At 37.9% G+C, this 21,626-nt stretch overlaps 1 protein-coding gene across 2 annotated transcripts; it reads left to right on the top strand.

Annotated features, from left to right (window-relative positions):
* Positions 1–1,586: 1,586 nt before the first annotated feature.
* On the top strand, positions 1,587–7,895 carry LOC114311303 (uncharacterized). Of its 2 annotated transcripts, none has more exons than XM_028257423.2 (3): positions 1,587–2,160; positions 6,175–6,309; positions 7,565–7,895. In XM_028257423.2, the coding sequence occupies exons 1-3, from the start codon at positions 1,689–1,691 to the stop codon at positions 7,702–7,704; spliced, it is 747 nt and encodes a 248-aa protein (XP_028113224.2). In that variant the 5' UTR covers positions 1,587–1,688; the 3' UTR covers positions 7,705–7,895. The 2 variants fall into 2 exon arrangements, with proteins under 2 accessions (XP_028113224.2, XP_028113223.2); XM_028257422.2 differs by having other exon boundaries at positions 1,613–2,193.
* Positions 7,896–21,626: the final 13,731 nt, after the last annotated feature.

The raw sequence follows: 21,626 nt of genomic DNA, 5'->3' as shown, positions 1-21,626 counted from the left end.
AACAAATTTGCATTTTTGAGCTTTGAAGATGATAAAGATGACTCATGACACTCGTCGACGGCGGAGATAAGAGGCGCTGAAAAGATTTGAGAGATAAGAGGCGTGGTGACGTTATTGCTTCGGCTGCGACAAGATGATGATGGCAAGACAACATGTGGTAGTGGTGGTGGTAAAGGTAGATGAGGAAGATTGCCGAGAATGAAGACGGATCGCTGGTTGTTAAGATAGGGGATGAGGAGAGAGAACGATAGAGAAAGTGAGAGAATGCGTTGTTAGGGTTTGAAAACAATATGTATGCTAGGTAGTTTGGTTATTTGGAAGGAGCTTGTCCTTATAAATAAAGTATTTTAGAGTATGGACCTTTAAGTAAATAAAATTCAAAATTCAATTTATGAACCGAGTATCTTTTTTCTTTTCCTTGGTTCGGTTGTTGTGTGTAAGGGTAAATTAACTCTAATTTTACAAATGGAACAACTACAATTATACGGACACTCAATAAATTGGTTGTGAGGTGGTTTATTCGAAATAATAAGAAAAATGTCTACTTTGTTATAAGATTGAAATTATACAAATTTTGAAAAAAATATATATTTTTTTTCATTAAATTAGGCCTCAACAAATTTTGATTTGTATAATTATTACCAATTGAACTCCATGAACGTGAAAAATTTTAAGAACTATAAATATATAAAATTAATAGTTTAAAAATAAAGTGGAAAAAATGAGAATAGTTTAAGCCTCCGTTTGGGAAGTGGGTTGGCTTTTTGGTTTTTTTGGCTATTTTAGCCTGGGCTAAAAAGCTTGGTTTGGGAAGGGCTTTTTGGCTTTTTGGCTTTTTTGACTTTTTTTGTGAGAGAAGAATGTAATGATTATAGGTTAGATGTAATGTTTTGTTTGTTATGGCTAAAATAGCCTATTTTGTTTTTTATGGCTAAAATAGCCAAAAAAGCGTGAAAAAGCCCTTGCCAAACACAGGAATAAAAGTGAAATTAATTTTTTTAAAACTAATAACTTAAATTGTTGGGTTAATTAACTTTTTTACCCTTGTAGTTTAACCCTCGTTTTACTTTAATCCTGATAGTTTCAATTAGAATAATTTGATTCAAATACTTTAAGTGTAATTTTTATTTGATCATTCTATCTAAATTTTTGTTAATTTTATCCGTCCGTACACCTTATAAAATTAACAAGAATTTCAAAATTGTTAATTTTAATTTCTAATTTAGATAGAAGAACTAAATTGAAACCTTATAAAATTGAAAAGTGTTTTAAAATTATTAATTTTAACTTTTAATTTAAATGAAAAGACTAAATTAAAATTAAATTTAAAATATAAGAACTAAATTATTTAAATTGAAATTAGAAGGATTAAAGTAAGATTTAAGTTCAATTATAAAGATAAAACTGTATATGTAATCCTAAATTAGATAAAACTGTATGTAATCCTAAATTATTTTAATTATTAAAATGGGCAATCAACATTGATTTATCCCACTAAAAACATCACCACTAATAGTACTAATACATTAAAAAAATAAAAAAAAATATACAACTTCAAAATCAAAATATCACATCATTAATGGCGAGACCCTCTGCATTTTTCAATGGGCAATTTAATTGTGGTAGGTAGGTAAAATTTTTTCTCTATTAAACGCATTTTCCGTGAAAACCGAAGCAGAGCAGAAGATATGATGGCTAAATTGTTGCCAGTTTCCCAGTATTGTGTTGTTGTATTGCCTCCCAAACTTGGATTTCATGGCGGCGGCGGCTCCGGCTCCTCCACTGATCGCACCTTTGTTCGTTTCTTGACCACCAGCAGCAGATCATCGGAGCTTGGCACATTTTCTGGATCAATTGGCGCTCAACAACAGCACCAAAAGTGGGTTTCGAGGAGGACTAGGGTTGTCTCTTCTTCTTCCGACTCCAAAGCTCCGACTATTATCGTCGAAGAAATCCAACCAGATTCTATTATTGGCGGAGGAGACGGTGCAGGTCACGGCGGAGAAGGAGGCGGCGGTGGAGGCGGAGGCGGCGGAGGAGACAATAACAGTAATAGTAACGAGGAGGAGGGTGAAGAAGCCGAAAACGATAACGTGGACAAGTCATTTTCCATGTCCATGTCCCAGAAATTGACACTCGGCTATGCTGCCCTGGTCGGAGGTATTCTTGATTTTTCGTACTTTTGTGTTCAAGGTATTCTTGATCTCTTCCTGGTGACATACAGGAAATGTATGCTAGATTAATAATTCATCGTACTATGGTACCAATCACATCCACATTAAATATGCATAAGATAATCATAATCATAAGCGTCTAAAAAATTACGTAGTCAATAAAATATCCACATTGCGTCTAAAAGGCTACGAAATCTTATACTCCTCACAAGTTTGGAAAACATCCTAGTAGCTTTAGTAAGAAGATCAATCACAATCCTACTAGTAGAAAGGCACCTTCCTAGAAATTTTCTATGCCTTTACAATTCAGATTAAAGCAAACATTTTTGGGATTGCTTTTGCATCTAATTGGTTTAGAAACAATTTAGTTCAAGTAGTGTAACTAGAACCTTAACTCTTTTAGTCATTCCACCAAATCAAATATTATGGGTGGCTTATTCACATTTAAACTAGGCTACAGTTCTTGTTTGGGTACTTCTGAGCAAAGAAACACAACCCACATGTCTTTATCTGAAGCTGCATGTTAAACAAACATCATTTTGTGCTTTAGTGTGAAGCTTGCTTGGTTGCCTCAAGACAAGTTGTTTCTTGGAGGGGTGGTCCTGATGTAATAGGATTGTACAGCTCTCCTAGTCTCAGTTGTGTTAGTGGATTAGCCCATAGTTATAGTTATAAATAGGCAGTGGCTAATTGTCATTAATACTCAGTTTTGAATGATTTAGGGATTATAATTTCAGAGCTAATCCTCTCTGTACCCAAAATTTGGGCTTTTCTCCCTCTATTACATTGATATTCTAGATTTGATTGCATCATAGAGTTGCAGTGGGGGAAGGAGCCAAGGAAGGGGGTTGCAGGGTGTGGGGAGGGGATCTTGGTTGAATGTGGAGTGGATTTTGAGCAGCAGATATATGAGAGAGAGAAAGTACCTTTGAAATCTCTGTGACTCTGTGATCATTGCAGCCTTGTTGCCTTAGAGGAGGTGACTGACCATAGAGAGTCTTGTAGCCTTGGGGGAGGTTACGAACTGAGTTCAAGAAGGAGGTTAACGACACTAGAACAATTCACCCAAAAAAAAGGACACTAGAACCGAATTGAGACTGAGAAAATTGGAGAAGAGAGGAGATGAGAGACGAGGGTAGATTGTCGTCTGAGTGCCATTTGAGGACTAAGAGTGATTGAATGAATGAGGAGTGGGTTATGTTGAGTTAGGGACATGGGATTTTGAGGATTGATTGTGTGTGGGGAGGTGGCCAAAAGTTTCATGTGTAGTACTTACAAGGTATTGCGGGTTTGTTTGGTTGAAGGGAGGCGACCTACTAAAAAAAGTACTGCCAAACATCCCAAACTGTGCAGGTCGGCGTGGATTGGGTGAGTTGGCTGGTTTTTTGCAGTTCTAATGAGTAGTCCAGCTATGATGCCACCTTGTGAAATGTAGCATGAAATGGGTTGCAATTAGTGGACAAACTCTTTTTAGGGATAATTCTATATTTTCCTATCTTTTATCTTCTTCTTCTTCTTCCTTCTTTTTTTATTTTTATATTTTTATATTTTTATATTTTATTTTTTTATTTTTAAATTGTGAATCCATCATTCAGATGAAGCTTGCAATGATTTTCTTTATCAGTTATCATCTGAAGTTCTTAAATCCCTTAGATTTTAAATATGTGTGACCAAAAAAAAAATGCATGTTATTATTGCTTTGGACTTGCATCCTTGCATGGTTTTGTATCTTATGTGTTACTTTATCGTGCTCAATCCCATTGTTTTTTATTAATAACTAATGATGATAGTTTTCATGAGGCCACACATCTACATGCTATAATTTTTCTTATGATTGTTGTACGTTAGTGTGGAGTAGTAGAGTTTTTTTATTGTCACTTGGAAGGATTTGTTAGAAAGAAAAAGGGAGTACAGAGAATTTTCTTAGAAAAGAAAAATAGTGCATTGAAACACACAATAAACTGAAGAATGGATTACAAGTTGAATAATGAATTGAGTTTATATTGAGCAGATTTAGTGATAATTTTCTTGAAAACTTATATTGGGAGAATCGCTTGTTCCAACTATGATTGTGCATAATTTAGTCAATCACAGCAGCATGTCTTTCCATCAAAGCTCCTAACCCAGTATAACACAAACAGAATTGCCCTTGATCTCCAATCCCTTTCCCAACATCTGGATCTCTGCCCTCATCATTGTGTCATCATCCTACTGTGAAGATGACCATCTTCCACCTTGGATTTCACAATTGCCACCTGCAATCGTACTGAAGTTGACCCAAAAAGCCCTCTCTAACTTTGCTCATGAGAAGGTTATTTACTGGAGCCGATCAGAATAGAACGTGCACCCGATTGAGATCCTCTTCTACTGCACCTCCTTTTCTTCAACCAGCTTCTTGATTCATTTCCAAGGCTAGGTTAGGCTGACCTGATTAGAGCTCTATCCCACAATAACAATTTTAGCCCTGAGCTTCTAGACCATGCTTGGTTCTCGTTTTAACTTTGCAATTGTAAGCCATTTTCCATTTTGGCCCAATAGAATCTCTTCTCTAGTTGACCAACTGTGGGCCTCTCCTTTCATAGACCAATTCTCCATGTCTCCTCTTGCATAGATTCTTATCTTCCTCTCTACTTAAAACACCCAAACTGGCCTCTTCTTCTCACGCTCCATGGCCACTGTCACGAACCCACCCACCCCCTCCCTTATTTGGAAAAAACATACGTGCGTTGATCCTATTTTAAAAAAATTTCAGCCTTAGCTGGATAGGCCCTTACTAATATGACGCAACGTTTCCTACCGTCCATCAAAACCCTTCATCCAGTTCCGTGCATCTTTGACACCTTGTCTTTGCTAGAGCAACAGTTTTTGCAAATCAAAAATTCTCACATTGCCCTAACTCAATTTGATTGAGACTGATTTTTAACTCTCTTCCTCGAGTGATAATTCTTGCCAATCATAGTTTGTGCCTCTCACACCACTTTAAATGCTTGATATGGATGTTCGTTATGAATGAATATACTATGTTATTTACATTTGAAAATATATACAGGACATTCTTAGATAGTCCCAGCTACTAGGGGACATTAAGTTAGTTGCATATGTTGAAATCTTCTTTGCTACATGTGTGGGTTTGTTTAACTGGTAGCCAGTCTGGTTATTCGTTTGTTTAGCTCCATTGGATGTATGTTATCATCTTTTGGAAATGAAATGAATATGATGCTAATATGTTTCAAGCTAGTTAAGCTGTTTGTTCAAGTATGTTATTTTCATAAGAATGAAGATATTCATTCTTATTGTAGCTTTGGTTTAATGTTATTCATTGGGTTTTGGCTCACCCCTCTCCCCCATATTTGTGTAGGTGGTGGTAATAAGGCATGAAGATTTAGTATTTGAAGCTATGTGTATATGTGAATAAACATGGAGGCTTGTATGCCTAGTTGTCGAATGAAATGCTTGATGTTTGAAAGCTTTGTATATATTCAGCCTTTGAAATAACAAGTTGTTCTTCTCTTAGTAAAATTTTGTACCCACCTTTGTGTTTGAGCCTGGGAAGGTATAAAAATGAATAAGGAATGTTTTATTTCACTTATTTACGCACTTCCTCTGAATGGATGTTGTCGGATAAATAGGTTACAAATTGAAGGCTTCCACTATACAAACAAATTTGAGCCCAAATTTTACAGGAGTACTACATGTTTATTCAGTTAAGCTGTTGGTAGTCTATGACTACTGGTCAGTCACTACTCTATTTCAGTTTGAGATGGGATAAGGTCGTGACAGACATAGTGCAGGAAAATGAGAAACTCTTTCTAGTCAAACACATCAATTTACACATCAGAAATTTGATCAGCTGTAACAATAATAGAAAAAGATGGGGTGGTGTGGGATAAGGAAAAAATGAAGGACTAATACTATTATATGTTTACCTTGACCTTAATTGTTTATTTGGCATTTGGCTTTTCTCCTTTATTTCTGACCATTTTTCTAATTTTTATGTTAGTGGGTGGAGTTATGGGCTATTTGAAAAGTGGCAGCAAGAAGTCACTGATAGCTGGTGGACTATCAGCATTGCTACTGTATTATGTTTTTACTCTGCTTCCCACAAGACCGGCTTTGGCATCATCCCTTGGATTTGGTAAGATTTGTATCATTGATCTTGCAATCTCCTACACCAATGTTACATAACAACCTTTGATTTTCGTGTAGAACAGTATCACCTATTGACCCCCACAGGTTGTTGTTTGTCAGTCGCCATAAAATATTTTTCTATGCCCTCTTTTCTTCATTTTGCTTAACTATTCTTCCCCTTCTAAATACTAGGAAAATGTGATTTGCAAATTAGATTTACCCTACCGAAGATGAGAAAAATAATAAATGAGTTGAAGTCTCATAGTCAAAGAAGTCCAAAACATTGCATTTTCTCTTGATTAGAGAAGTTAAAGATATTTTCTTTCAAATATTTTTGCATTTATCAGTATCAGATAAGGCTAAACACTAGTTTCTTTGTTAGAGATTTGACTATGTTATATTCATTCACTATAGCTGTTTAGATCTATTGTTGCTCAGGTTGCCATCTTAGTTATGGAAAATAATGTAGAAAATAAGGTAATTGATTTTAATCCTTTTTGTCTTTGGCTTAGAAACTGGACTAGTCAAAATATATACTCTGTTTAGATCTGTTGTTGCTCAGGTTGCCATCTCTGTCATGGAAAATAAGTAGAAGATAAAGTGATAGATTAGTCTTTTTTGTCAGTGGGTTAGAAACTGGACTAGTCAATATATATATATATATATATATAGTTTTAAATGAAATAGCCATCACAAATTTTTTGGAATAGGTTCACAAAAGGTTGGGTTGAAGCATGTGATGACAGTTGGGGTTTTTCTGTGAGACGAAAATATGATAACGCTGTTAATGCATCATTATTCCTTGGTACCTGATGACCTTACACAGCAATTGATACCCATTAGGACAAGCGAAAAATTCAAAATTTAGGTTTTTGCGTTCAAATTTAGATTATACTTATTGTTTGGAATGGTGGAACACCCAAACACAGGTTCAATATAACAGTTGAGGAGGAACTTCCATGTTGTCCAAAGTACACCATTTAGCTGTTCAATAGCAGAAAATTCAAAATTTACGTTTTTGCATTCAATATTTAGATTATACTTATTGTTAGGAACGAGTGGAACACCCAAATGTGGGTTCAATATCACAGAGGAGGAACTTCCATGTTGTCCAAAGTACACCATTTAGCTGTTCAATGTTTTTTGGAATTCTGAAGCCACGAAACTCTCATTTTCCTGCACCAACAGGACCTTTGCATCATTTTCACTTAATATTTCACAATAACTGGTCTCACTGTTTTTTGATTTCTTCTAATTTCCAGGCCTTTCTGCTGCTCTTCTGGGAGTAATGGGCTCTCGATTTAAGAAGTCAGGAAAGATATTTCCAGCTGGTGTTGTATCTCTTGTGTCCCTTATTATGAGTGGTGGCTACATCCATGGAATTTTACGCAGTCTGCACTGAAAATGTTTAGGTTGCCCTTGACTAGTTAATTAGTTTCAGTCATTTTTTTTTTTTTTAAATTTTATTTTTGAATGATGTTCGTTTGGGTTTGGTTTGGTTGCTGACTCTAATCCATATCTACTTATTAGTCTGGCATGTAATGTTAGTAATTTGGTATTTTGGTATATTATGAAATGCTGAGTTTTGAGGAATTTGTGTTTTTATTTACATGCACTCAGATTGTTTACCAATTTTAAAATGGGACTGGATTGGCAGCTCAACTAAACTATCCAGTCTGGCCCATTTTGGGTCTGTTTCGATGATCTGAGTAGTTTAATATGTAGAACTCGTCGAGTGCTTCATCTTTGCAAAAAATCACGTTGATTGGATATTGATAACCACTTGATCATGTTACATTTATGTCAATAATTTTGTTTGTTAAAAATCATATTTACTGTTGATAGAAATGTGAACTGATCAATTGACTATCGATATGCGATCATCGTGATTTTTTACAGGGATGAAGTATTCGGTAAGTTCTACATATTGGTTTGAATCATCGATTTAAGCTTCGTGGTGAGTCCACAGAGGCCTAGTAGCATGGTCTAGTCTAATAAGGACTGGAGATAAGCCTAGGCCTCTTAAACTATGTTTGGTTTAAGGATTTGAGAAGAGATTTAGAAAGGAAAAAGGAAAGGGTGTAAAATTAGGTGAAATGATGGTATATTTTATTTATATTTTACTTATTTTTTCTTTTCCATTTTTTAAATTCTTGAATGAAACATAGCCTTAGAATTAAGGGATATGCTTTGTTTTTGGAGCTTTTCTCTTGCCAAATTCACATAGTTTTAGCACGTGTTTAAATTTGATTTTGTTTATAATAAACCTTTCAAGTGGTTTGAGTATAATACAAGAGAATGAGGCCATGCTGCTCTCAACACGATAGATAGAACATGTAGGAGGAAGCACACAACTTCCACTGGAGACCAAACAAGCTCAGCTCAACCATTAATATAAAAAGGAGAGGAGAGAATATTGGTGAGACCAATACAATGAGTGCCAGCCAAAGAGTAGATGCTTGATTCCTAGGGATACTCAAAAATTGATCAATGTAACATAAAGTCAAAATACAATCACCTCTTTGGTCTAATGGTTGTGTAGTATTATTGTATGGTGTGAGATTTTAAACTCAACTTTTATGAACAAGACAAATCTAAAAAAAAAAAAAAAAATTTAAAATAAAGATTTGTAAACGTGAAATTTTTATCGCTATTGATAGATAATGCATGAAAGGGGAGATCTTTAGTGCATCCAATCAAAGTTTAAGATGTTATCATGTCAATTACTTTAATCAATGGTTGAGCAATAATCAAGGCCCCCTGACTTGAAGGAAACAAATCCTAGAGGCATTTGGACCAAATGTGCTGGAAAAAGAATGATCTTAATGGGGTCCATGAGATTCATTTAAAAACATAGTTGATAGAAATTATGACCAAAATCACTCACTTGAAGCCAGTGGTGGTGGTGGTAGGAGAGAATATAGCAATGGTGAGAAGCACTAATAGGTTAGGTGAGGGCTTAGCTCCTCCTCCAACACAAAAACATTACATGTATGGGACATGTTTTCTTTTATGAAGGTAAAATTAAGTTATATATTATATATATATATATGAAACAAACAAAATTATGTAAGGACTACTTTTCCCCTGAAAGTGGATTCTTTTCAACCTCCTTCCTTCTGAGAGGTTTTAATGGGGAACATCATAGTGATAGAGATATAGAAGGAGTGCCGTAGTATAGAAGAATAATTTAGGGTAAATTACACTTTGCATTTGCACCAAATTTTACTTTAGTTCCTACACATTAAATTATGACAATTAACACTTTGCGCTTTTGGTTAAGTATCAATATCCTTTTGTTATTTTACCATGTAAGTCTTTAACAAAAGTAAATAATATGACAAGTATATGAGTACGAAATAAGGGCAAAGGAGGAAAATCACCCCTATTTCCCACCGATACACATTTCGTCTCAAAATTTATATTAAATTATGACTGTGTTCGGCTAAAACAAAACGTAGATTGTAAATAATTAAGGAGATAGTTTTGTAAAAATTGAAACCATGAAACTCTATATTTCACAATAACATAGTCTTCCGTCTATTCTTTTTTTGGCTTTTCGATTTCTCTATTGCCTTTTTTGATTTCAAAAGCTTTGTTTTCTTACTTCTTTATCTATATATATATATATATATATATTATAATTTTCACATGTTTATCAAATGGAACAAAGTGTGTATCGGTTAAAAATGGGAACGATTTTTTTCTTTTCTTTCATTTCGTAGTCACATTTTGTCACGTGATTGGATTCTATTAAAGACTTAAATAATAGAATAACAAAAGGAGGATATTGACACTTGACTAGAAGTGCAGAGGTCGACTGTCATGATTTCATATATAAAGACCAAAATAAGATTCGTTGCAAAGTATAATAATACAAGGTGTAATTTACCCCATAATTTAATTAATGTGTCCCCCTGTATTCATCATGAATCACACATCACAGTAGATTTTTTATTTTTTTATTTTTTTTGTTTTTTTTTTAAAGACATTTTCTTTTATTAAATTAACTAAAGCACAAAAGCACAACCCCACCCCCACTTATTACAGATTTGTTTTCCTTCTTTCCGTCCAAAAAGCGAAAATGAGAATGAGAATGGGAAGGGGTCCTGCTGCTGCTTGCCCATCACCACAGAATGACACTAAAAAAAATAAATAAATGAAAACTACCTAGCTAGCTATAGAGATAGCTGGGAAAGTGCATTGAATCATATAGTTGACGGGCTTAGACCTAACTTTCTTATTATTAATAGATGCCTACAATCATCTTTAATTAAAGACTTTCGGATCCGGGGATCCCTCTCAGGATATTCAAAACAAACCACACACAAAGAGCACAAACAAATTTACGTGGTTCGACTTAATACCTACATCTACGGGAGAAAAACTATTTTTCACTATATTAATGGAAAGAATATAGAAAGATTACAATGGAGGAGGAGATTCTCTCTCACTCAACTCAACACTCAGCTTCCCCTCTCACACTGAGAGAGCGCCCTCTCTACCGCATAGGGTCTCTCTGTTTCTGTCTCTCTCTCTCTCTCTCTTTCTCTACATGTTTTGATTCATTGATTTTCTCACCTTTGACTCTCTCCCTCCCTTCTCTATTTATACACCTCCAAGAGAAGTGTGAAAGCTTGGTTGGTTGCCGCCTCTTCTTTCGGCTGGACAGTGGCCGCCATTGTTGAACCATCTTAAAGCTTCCATTCTAGCACATGGTAACCCTCCATTCTTGACCTTCCTTTGCTGCTTTCACATGGAGGAATGAAGGAAGGAAGAAAGAGGGTCACCCCTTTCACATGGGGTGACCTCACAACAATCACCTCCTCAACCCATGTGAGGTGATCCTCAACAAAACCTACTGCCACTCCTGTCATGCCCAATATCCAGCATAGTTTGCATCTCCACACTGAGACACCTGCACCCCCTGACAAAATACCTGACACCCCATTATTCGAGTGTCCATGGTAGAAGCTAGAGATAAATACCAGAGAAATACAGAGATACAAAAGCCCCGTTTGGTAGAGCTGTGGGAAAGTGCTTATAGCTTATGCCTAAACAGCTTATAGCTTATAACTTTCAGCTTAAGCTGATTTCCAGCTTATTCTTAAAGCATATCCTGCCCCACTCAAAGAATAAGCTGTTTTCTGACTTCCACAAAGCTATAAGCTATAAGCTATAAGCTAAACCAAACACATCAAAATAGCTTAAATTAAGCTGAAAGCTGAAATAAGCTGAAATTAAGCTGTACCAAACAGGGCCAAAAGAAGGAGGGAATCCAACATCCTCAACTCAACTCACACTACTCTCTGATTCTCTCATGGAGAGAACCCTGCTCAATCTCACACACATCTCTTCCACGCTTCCCTGTCACTGATGTTTTCACCTGCCATGCTTGAACCTGCGTAACCAAGATATTTGGTACTGCCTAATTGGATGCCCAACACCCCCTGCCCGGGATGCCCTGCTCTCTCTTGAGTGCTTTATGACACTACAGCTTCTTTTCCTGAAATGTCACTACCCTGCCCATGCATCACCTGTACGGTCAACATTGGAGCAACTGAGAACTCTTTGTTTGCCTGGTCAACGTTCCCGGTTCTCTTTGCTCAGAGCTTCCTTTGAACTATTAGCATTTGCCATTTGCACTCCTGAACAACTTCCCAACTTTTCCATACGTATGTTGTTTATGCCTTTTGTAATCCCTAATCTCTAGTTCAGTGATACGTGTTACCTGTGCATCTCTCACTTGTATTACTAGACTGATGGTTGACAGTAGCTCCCTCTGCCAAAGTAGCTTCAACAGGTCTGTACAAGTCACCAACTATGCAACACCTAGCATAGTATTTGCACCCATACTCCTTGAGTGCTCATCGTGGCTCCATCTCTCTTTCTGAGCTTGTTTGAGAGATCTGCAACTACTCTATCTCATCAAGAGGTGTGTTCACGGCCACAGAACCAAAACCATCTAGTGAAAACTAAATGCCATCTGCTGTACTGTGATGCCCCGATTCTACACTATTGGTTGTAGTCAAGAAAGAATCACGAATGAGTCCTGTGGTCAATAACCAAGTAAGATCCCAGTTTGCCGGAAGAGTCAAATTAGCCTCCCTTTTAAGTCCGGCTTTCTTAGGCAGCGCACTACCCTTTTGACAGATCTTAAAAGGCATTGACACAAGGTCTCATAAGCAATGATGAGGTGTATACATTTAAATATAGAATAAAACTACATAACAACCACGAATATCCTTAATTTTAAAAGCTTGTTCCATTACATTACATCCCAAAAAGAAAGTTTAAAACTTCATACGAGTCTTACAAAATATCAAAAGGAATTTCTAACTTTCCTAAGATAGCCAAAGTCTTCGAAGGTTTCAGGCTCTTCGTCTCCAGCTATAAGTTCCTCTTCGTCACCTGGCATGATACGCCGTGAGCTTTGAATGCCCAGTAAACACACACACACCCCGTCTTTTTTTTCCAGTCCAATACACAATCACCAATATAACACCAAGTATAAAGCATGATACTCAAAATAAAGAAACAAAGGTTACAAGTTAGGTGTTAGTAAACTAGAAATCCCCCAAAGCGATTTTGTCCTCCCAACCACAAGAATTGGACTCGGATTATTCGGTATGCCTCCTCTTTTGCTGCTTTGTTGCAGAACTAACCTCGGATGCCTACCAACGGTTATACACCGCGTAGCGCCAACCGCAGGGCCTCAAAAGAGACAGTAATAATGGGCCTTGCCCAAATCCCTCCTTATACCAAATACCTAGGGTCCGAATACAACTGCTCCGTTCAAGGGTTTCGAAAACTACTTGCGCAAGACTATAACTTCCAAGTAGGGAACGCATCCCAAAAATCCACACATCACACATTATCATCATTACTCAAGTGATCGAAAACCCAATATCATCCCAATTAAGTTTCCCGTTAAGTTAAATGTTTTAAAACAAGGTTAGACCAACATAACAAGATAATAATATCTACAAAAGCATGCATCATTGAGATGAAGAAGATAAAGAACATAACCATAACACATATAATATCAGGCCAAGATATGATCATAAGCTAATAAGCATCATCATGAATACTAGAGCATAAAACATCCATGCACAACAGAATTTCCAGATTCAATATCACATAAGGATTAGAATGAAAAGGGCTATTCTAGAATTTTTACCGAACTCGGCCTCCCTATGGTTTGTGGAGAATTTAATCTAGTTTCCAGAACATATTTTGAAAATGGGATAGTGTAGACACCCCATTTTTGACCGTCTTCAAGACTTGGACGTCACCGCTTGAACACTCGGTGATCATCCATGTTTGTGTTCGTCTTGAGTTCCCGGCGGCCTCGGCTACGCGCCTTGCCTCAGGATCTCTCGACTCGACTGTTTTGTGTCTGGTTTTGCACCAAACACTTGTGTTTTTGCTTTGGAGGGCAGGGAATGGCTTTTGGGACATCCCCACACTCCACCGGTCATGGCTTGAGGCCACCGGCTGTGTTATGTTGCCATCGGCCAAATGTGATGGCCGGCCGGCCAATTTGACTGCCGGTCGGCCACTTTGATGGCCGGCTGGCCAAATGTGGTTTTCAATAGATATTTCTGTAGACAGCTGGCAGCTGTCATTCTAGGCCATACCCCAGCCCATACCTGGATGTGGCTGTTCTAAGGAGCTGCAGATTGATACATATCTATATCAATCAAGCTCTCTCACAAGAAGAAAAGAAAAAAAGGGAGAAAAAAGGAGGAAGATATATAGAACTTGGAGCAAAAAAATCTCTCTCTCTCTACATTTTTCTGCCTTTCTCTCTAAGGTTTAGGGCTTGTTTGTGCTCAAAAGTGCATTTTCTTTGCACTTTTGCATACAAACACCTAGTTCTCTACTCCCTTTATTGAGCTGAGGTCCTTGAAGGTGATTTTTGGGGTGATTTGAAGCCTTTTCTTGGTCCAAAAGTTGCTGATTTGCTGCTGTGCTTCAAGGGTGAGCTTTTACCTCTTTTAAGCCTTGTTTTCATAGCTTGTTTTGCCATATTTTCAACTGTTTTTGAGCTTAACATATAACATAGAAAAGTCTTGTTTTTGAGTGCTCTAAATAGTTTGTTAAGGGCCTTTTAAGCTTTGGGGTTGTTTGACCCCTCTTAAGGCTTGTTTGGCCTTTGTTTTGTGCCATTTCGGTTGAGCTCCGGGACCATTGTGTTTGGGCCTCCTCACCACTGAAATCTTGAGAGATTTCAGTGATGAGGATGGTACCTTGAGGTCCTAGGAAGGAGAGGGCCACCCCCTCTCATTCTTGTCCTTGAAAAGGGCCATTTTTAGCCTCTTGAGGGAGCATATAGTTTGAGTGTGTATTGACCATGCCTTGACTGATTTTTGTGCTTATTATGTCATAATATAGCATTGTTGTATGTTGGTTTTGGTACACCATGCTTGCTTAGCATACATGCCTTGTAATGCCTTGTTTTAGCCTTAACATGTCCTATGCTTTGAGCCCTTATTCAAGCATGTTTAGGCCTAGCTTTGTGAAGCTTTTATGTTTGTCTTGCCATGCTTAAGGTCTGTCCTTGGCTGTTTTGGTCGACCAAGACATGCATTGCATAGTCCCTTTGCATCTTGGATTGTTAGCCTCAAGTTTGTGAGTGTGCAGTGCGCGTTGCTTGCATCATTTTCAGTGGTTTGGAACCACTTACCATGCTATTTCAGTTCATATAACATGCTTGCATGCTTTGGTTGCATAATGTTTGCATGCTCATTACTTGCATTGTTGACACATGCTTAGCTCTATTGCATTTTGTTGCATGCTTCCCCCATGTTCATATAGCATACTAGTTTGCATGCCTAGGTTGCACGCCATCTAGCATGCATGCCTTGTCCCTTGATCTAGTGATAGGGATTGGGCCTTGGTTTGTATGTGTGCATTGCATTTGAAATCAAAATGCATACTTGGTCCCTTGGGCCATCATGCATGGAAATACGTGATTGGTGGCCCGAGAATCGAGGCCCATCCTCCTTTGAGTCATAAACATGATAGGGAGTGTGGTTGGTGCATACATTTGCTTGAAATACATTGCCATGCCTTGTCTGCCCTCTGCTGCTGTCAAACAGGTTTCAGCAAGAAGAATTGGCCGGCCGGCAGTGTTAGGTGCCGACCGGCAAAACAGGTTTGGCCGAGAGCATAATTTTGTGGCCGGTGGCCATTCTCCATGGCCGATGTAGTTCTCACTCAGCCGGTAGTGTTCCACAACACTCAGAGAAGCAACCTTGGGAGTTGTGCAATTTTCAGAGAAGCAAAAAAGTCAAAGCAGAGGCAAACTTGTGCATGGCGTTGGATTTTCGAGCAAACCCGAGCACGCGCGCATTGGATCCTCTTCCCGAGGCCTTTACTGCTTTCTTAAGCTTAGTAAATTTGCTTAATTAATTAGGTGATCTATAATAATTAATTAGCTTGTAGGTTAATTAATTTGTATTATTCTTTTGGTCCCTCCGAGAGAGGGTGAATTTGTAATAAGTGTGGGTGCGTGTGTGCATGTCTTCCAACCCCCACTTTTTTCTCCCTTTTACCTACCTGCTTTGATGGTTAGTATTAGGACATATTCACTTTAGCATACCTTATGCTATGCATACGTGCATCATTCATCAGTATTGCATGCACCAGGCTCGGCGCATCATACTAACTGCATAAGTATTTCAAATCTAACTTGAACACATGCTACTTGTGCATTTTCACATGTCATTTATAGACTAGTCGAGCCTACTCTAGTGACATTCCGTATGCGTTGCATTAGGCATTTAAACATGGACTTGGATCATGCATGATTGCTAACATGTTCTTGTTTTGGCACGGAGTACTAGGTGAGCTCTTTATGCTTTAGCATACCGCATGCGTGTGAGTGTTGCCATAACAGCATGATTACCATGAGGCTAGCTTCTTATGTGATATAACTGCTTGAATGCCTGTGGATGGAGGTTGAATTACCTAAATTGGAATAATGCATTAAAACTGTGAGTTTTAAGCCCACTGGATAGTGGCAAAACCATCTTTTCTAAAAGCCCACTCGAGGGTGGCAAAATCTGCATTTTAGCTTACTTGCGAGTAACAAACCATTTTCAAAACGAACATGCAATGTTTTGTTCCAATTTAGGCGATTTGGTCTCTACTTATTTGCTGTGCGCATAACATAGTAATTCTAGGCTAATAAATGGAATAAGAACACATAACGTTTTCAAAAACGGATATCACGGTTAGTAGAGGTCGATCTTCGGATCGGGCGAGAGGTGGTGCTCATAGCTGACCTTCCCCAATCGTACCCAAGCTCCCGAGCCGAGGCAACTTTGGTGATGACGGACACGTGGCCTTTGGCACCGAGTCAGGGTTTCCTAAATTCCCCCATAAAAAATATTTAGGTGGCGACTCTGTATCTGGCAAAGCAGTCCATGTTTGGCACTTCTTTTCAAAAATCTGTTTCTCAAAACGATTTGCCGGATTTGGACTCTTTGGTTCAGATTAAGGACCGTGACACAAATTGAGTCCGAACTGTAGTGAGGCCCATGGGCGCGTCTACAGATAGCTTTTCTATATTTTAAGTTATTTAGAAAACACTCCAGCGCTGTTCAGATTCGTCGACCGTTACGAAAATTTGATTTTCTTGCAAACCGCTCACTGTTTTTTAGTGAAACCAATTTTAGTTGAAAGCTAACTCCATAAGGAAGATTTTGACATAAAAAAAGAGGTCCAGAATAATTTTTTACATTTTTCTAGAAATTTTGAAAGTTGGCTTTGAAAACAGATTTTAAGGCACAATACCCAAAACAAGAAGATTTGTGAGAAAAGGGATCCACTAAGGAAAATTTTCGTCTCTTTTATGATGAAAACATGCTAACTAACACATATCAATGACACATCTGAAAACAATAATTAGAACCCTTAAGAACATGTATTTGAAAAAGAAAAATGAAAGAGAAGGTTGTGTTGTGGCTTACTTGCTAAGCTTTGAACAAAATGGCTCTCTTCTCCCTTCCTCTTCCTCTCAAGACTTCTCTCTTGTTCTCCTTCCCCTCCTCTAGCCAAAAGTGTGTGTGTGGGTGTGATGCTTGTGTTTGCCAAGCTAGGGAGTGGTGATATTTATAGGCAAATTTGGTGTAAAATGACATAGAAGCCCACTAGTTGGAATTGAATGGACAAGCTAGGATTTACTTGGAGTTCAATGAATTAGGAGTGCTTAGGAAGCTTAACCTTGGGAAGTTCAATGAATTAGGAGTGATTAGGGAGCTTAACCTTGGGAAGTTCAATGAATTATATTTATACAGATCTCAATTAATTGACGGTACTTATAATATAAGGTACATGTACTAGTTTTGGGAAAATTTTGAATTTAAATAAAGAAGTGAGGGCTTCAAGTTAAATTCATGTATTGCATGTAGAATTTAATTAAATTAGGCTAAGGAATCTAATTCAGCTAGGATATTCTGGTTTTGATAAAAAAATGCTAACCGACAAGATTCGAAATAATTCAAGTAACTAAGGGCTTTAAGAAAATAATTTAAACATTAGGGTTTTTAAAGAGAAAACATTTTTCAGGGGCTTCACATGTACAAAACACGAACGCTCTTCCAAAAACATAGCAGACTCCATTGCTCAAAATCACATTAAGACAATGGACAAACATGCAGAATCGATAGGGCTAGCTCTTCGATTTTGTGCAACTTAAGCTCCACCACGGTGCCATGTTCCGATTTCCATAGAATGGACAAACATGCAGAATCGATCGGGCTAGCTCTTCGATTTTGTGCAACTTAAGCTCCACCACGGTGCCATGTTCCGATTTCCATAGGCACCAAACAAGTTGTCCTTAACAACTCTAAACAAATCATGGTGAACAACTCTGCTTGAACCAATGCTGAGAAGACTAAACAAGAGAGGCTTCAAATTCTCCGTCAAAGTAACTTCAAAAATGGTACCATAAACTTCATGTCCGATCAACCATCGAACACAAAACCGCTCTCTTCCAGCTCGAACTAATCACGAGAGCCAAACAAATTCTCCGAGAACTGAGGCAAGTTCTCAACCAAATAAATCTGGACTGTGGATGCAATTAGGCTTTAACCAATTCTGAAATATCAGAACAAACTTCAGACAAACTAACAAAATACCAAGAGCCAAAAATTTTGAAGTGTTGAGCAAACTTCAGATTCTTCCAACTGCAATTCCAACTAGCAAACACAAGATGATACACCATCTTCACAGCTGCCAAAATTGCCAAAAGGCATATGTACCGTAGGTACATAACTCCAACAGTCCCTGCTGACTCCACTAGGTCAACACACGATCTATCTCCTTCAAATCCAATGACAGATTGAGGGATAGATCCCAAAACATGAGATTCAAAATCCCCATCTTAACGTTTCTCCTCAACAATCTCTTCTAATCTTCAACGAACACCAACGATCACACCGCTTCCATAGAAGCAAACACCCAGAGTCTGAATCGTCACCTAGACTACCAATAGCTAATGTCTTCAAATATGAGATAGATTGCAAAAAAGAAAGAATCCACAAACGGAAGCAATGATCAAGTCTCACAAACCAGAGACATCTCTGGATCTAATCAGACATGATCATAGATCCTAATTGTGATAGTGAATCTCAACAAACCATGACTCTGAAAAAGTCGCCAATAATCCGTGAAAGACTGCCAAAAACAATGTCTCCAGCAAACGTTGAAAAAAAAAAAAAAATCAAAGCTCCATCAAGATCTGAAGTAGATTGCCACAATTTCTCTTCCAAATCAACAAATGCAGACACCAAGGCTACACCAGATGCGGATCTTCCAATAATGATCCATGAAGGATCTCCAATGCCTCCACAGAGGCCAATGCCAATAAAGTACTATTATTTGGACTTATCACACGTGCCAAATCTTCGTAGTACACTCTGCCAATGCCGATTCTCTCTATTTCCTAGAGAAATCCCAATGAACTGTGAAGTTCTACAACTAAATCGAGAGTCTCCAAATGAACTGATAAAATTTGCAACTGACTCTGAAGGGTCATCACAAGGTTTTAAAAAGCGGCCGCAACCATTACGTAACGCTGTTACGTAACGATTTTGGTGGTTATCGCCACCCGTTACGGCCGCTTTTGCAGTATGAGCGAGATTCACAAGTGTGTCGGTTGTAGCGGCTACCGTAATGGTCATAACGGTGCCGTAACAGCCGTAACGGCCTGTTACGCACCGTTACGTAACGGTTCCAAACTGTTTCTTTCAAAAAAACACACAAAAAAAAGCTGAAAATAGAGGGATGGAGAGAAGAGGGAAGATAAAGAGAGAAAATGGAGGAGCAAGAGACAGAGAGAGAGAAAAGGGAAGATGAAGAACATGTTATTGATTTGTTGAAACTGTAAGACCTATGCTATTCTATTCAGCTGCTATCACTAAACTATTTTGTTTGTGTGTGTCTATCTATATATTGTTTGAAAATAATAATAATAATAATAATAATAAGTGTGGTCATTATCTATTTGGCTTGGTAAAAATATGTATATATATATATTTAGGCTCTTATTTATTCTCTTACTTTTGTCATTGTTTATCTTATATATAATAGTTAGTGATTGGTTTTTTGTATAATATAAAGTCATTAATTATTAAAATAAAATGTAAAAAACTCAGTTTATAGTGATTTAAAAATATAAAATATATTGAATCATACTTAAAAATTTACAAAAATTGATCAATATTTATTTTTAACCCAATAAATATGATCATGGAAAAAAATATACGTATCGGTAAGTTTTTTTCAAATTGTGCGAAAAATAAAAAAATTCACGGTTCCGGTTACCGCAACCGTTACACTACGGCCTTTACACCCCACAACCGCAATCGCGTCATCGCCACCGTTACGGCGATCGCAACCGCTTTTCAGAACCTTGGGTCATCAATTGGCTTCCAACTAGGTGAACAAAACTTATTACCCCCATCACCTACATGGGTGATAAAACGTCGTTGTACAAATACGCCTCCATTCTACCGAGCATCTGGAGTGTCATAGCTCTTCCTGCTTGGAATGACTTCAACTGCCACACATGTCCTGCACCTCTATTACCAAGTACTTGCATCCTTCAGTAGAATGTTTATTGTTTCCCTGTTGAGGTGCCTCCACTCAAACTCTATATGTGCCCGTCGTGACTTCATTGCCACGAACCAGATTCTAGACAAAGAAAGAGATTTGCCTCTCCATGGGTGCACATTGTTGGGTCTTATCTGCCTTAATTTCTTTGTCTAGAGCTTTCTTCTGTGAATTGGTTGCTATTGTCAAGCCAAAAATCCTACACACTGCACCTCTGTACGACTCTGCAGCATACTCTTGCACTACTGTACGTATGCACCTTGTACGACATTCCGACGTACTCATCTGTGCTCTCATAGCCACATGCTCCCGTGGCTTATGTTTACACTTTTGCAGCTGTTGCTCTTCCATATTCACATACCACTAGCACTATTCGTATTTTGTTTGCCAGCAGCTTCAACTACCATAACATTTCCCTGAGCCTGTACTGGTTGCCAATCATCTGTCTACTGATGAAGTGGACTTTCTCCGATTGAACTAGATCTCCCGATCGCCTAGACTCAACAACCAGAAAAGTTTCCAGGAAATACTGGTGAGGCCACAATTGGTCCCACTTAGACAGTGTCTTTTTTGACAGAACTTTCCTAGAAATTGTTAATCCTGAGATAATCATATGCAATTCTCTGATCGCCCCTTGACCAATCCCGATCTCCCTTGATTCGCCACTTGATTAAGCCTGATCTCCAATGATCCATTTTCCGATCTATCTAGTTATCCAATCCGGTCTGAATCTTGCCATTATGACCTTTTTAGTGAATCTGCAGTGTTCCACAATATCAAGCAACCTTCTTTAAATTATTAAAGATGACAAACTTAAACTTCTGGAAAACTTCAAAAATCTTTCAGAATTTCACCATTCTGATCTCGCGGTTGCGTCTAGAACAGTCCATTTAGCTAGGACCAACCTTTGCTGCACTTTCGGGGGACTCATTAAAAATATTCCCCAAAACTTGAGGCAAAATTATAATTTCTGGAAAAATATGGGCCCTCCTGCAATTTCCAAAAACTTCTAGAGAATATTCCGTTATCATCAAGAATATTCCATCCACTAGTATCATCCCCGAGAATATTCCATTATATCAGGAATATTCCATCTACTAACGTCATCGTTACGTTACGGCGACATCATCGCCCAAGGACCCCTTTTGGGGTGGTTCGGCCCGTCAATTGACCCATTGACGTCATCTGGGTCAGTCCCTT

This window comes from Camellia sinensis, chromosome 5, assembly GCF_055761805.1.
Source record: "Camellia sinensis isolate YWXY chromosome 5, ASM5576180v1, whole genome shotgun sequence".
Lineage (NCBI taxonomy): Eukaryota > Viridiplantae > Streptophyta > Magnoliopsida > Ericales > Theaceae > Camellia > Camellia sinensis.
This window is presented reverse-complemented; position numbering and strand designations above follow the sequence as displayed.

Coding starts and splice junctions, on each gene's coding strand:
- LOC114311303 (XM_028257422.2), top strand. CDS start 1,689: ATGATGGCTAAATTGTTGCCAGTTTCCCAGTATTGTGTTGTTGTATTG. Junction 2,194..6,174: donor TTCGTACTTTTGTGTTCAAG/GTATTCTTGATC, acceptor TTTTTATGTTAG/TGGGTGGAGTTATGGGCTAT. Junction 6,310..7,564: donor GGCATCATCCCTTGGATTTG/GTAAGATTTGTA, acceptor TCTAATTTCCAG/GCCTTTCTGCTGCTCTTCTG.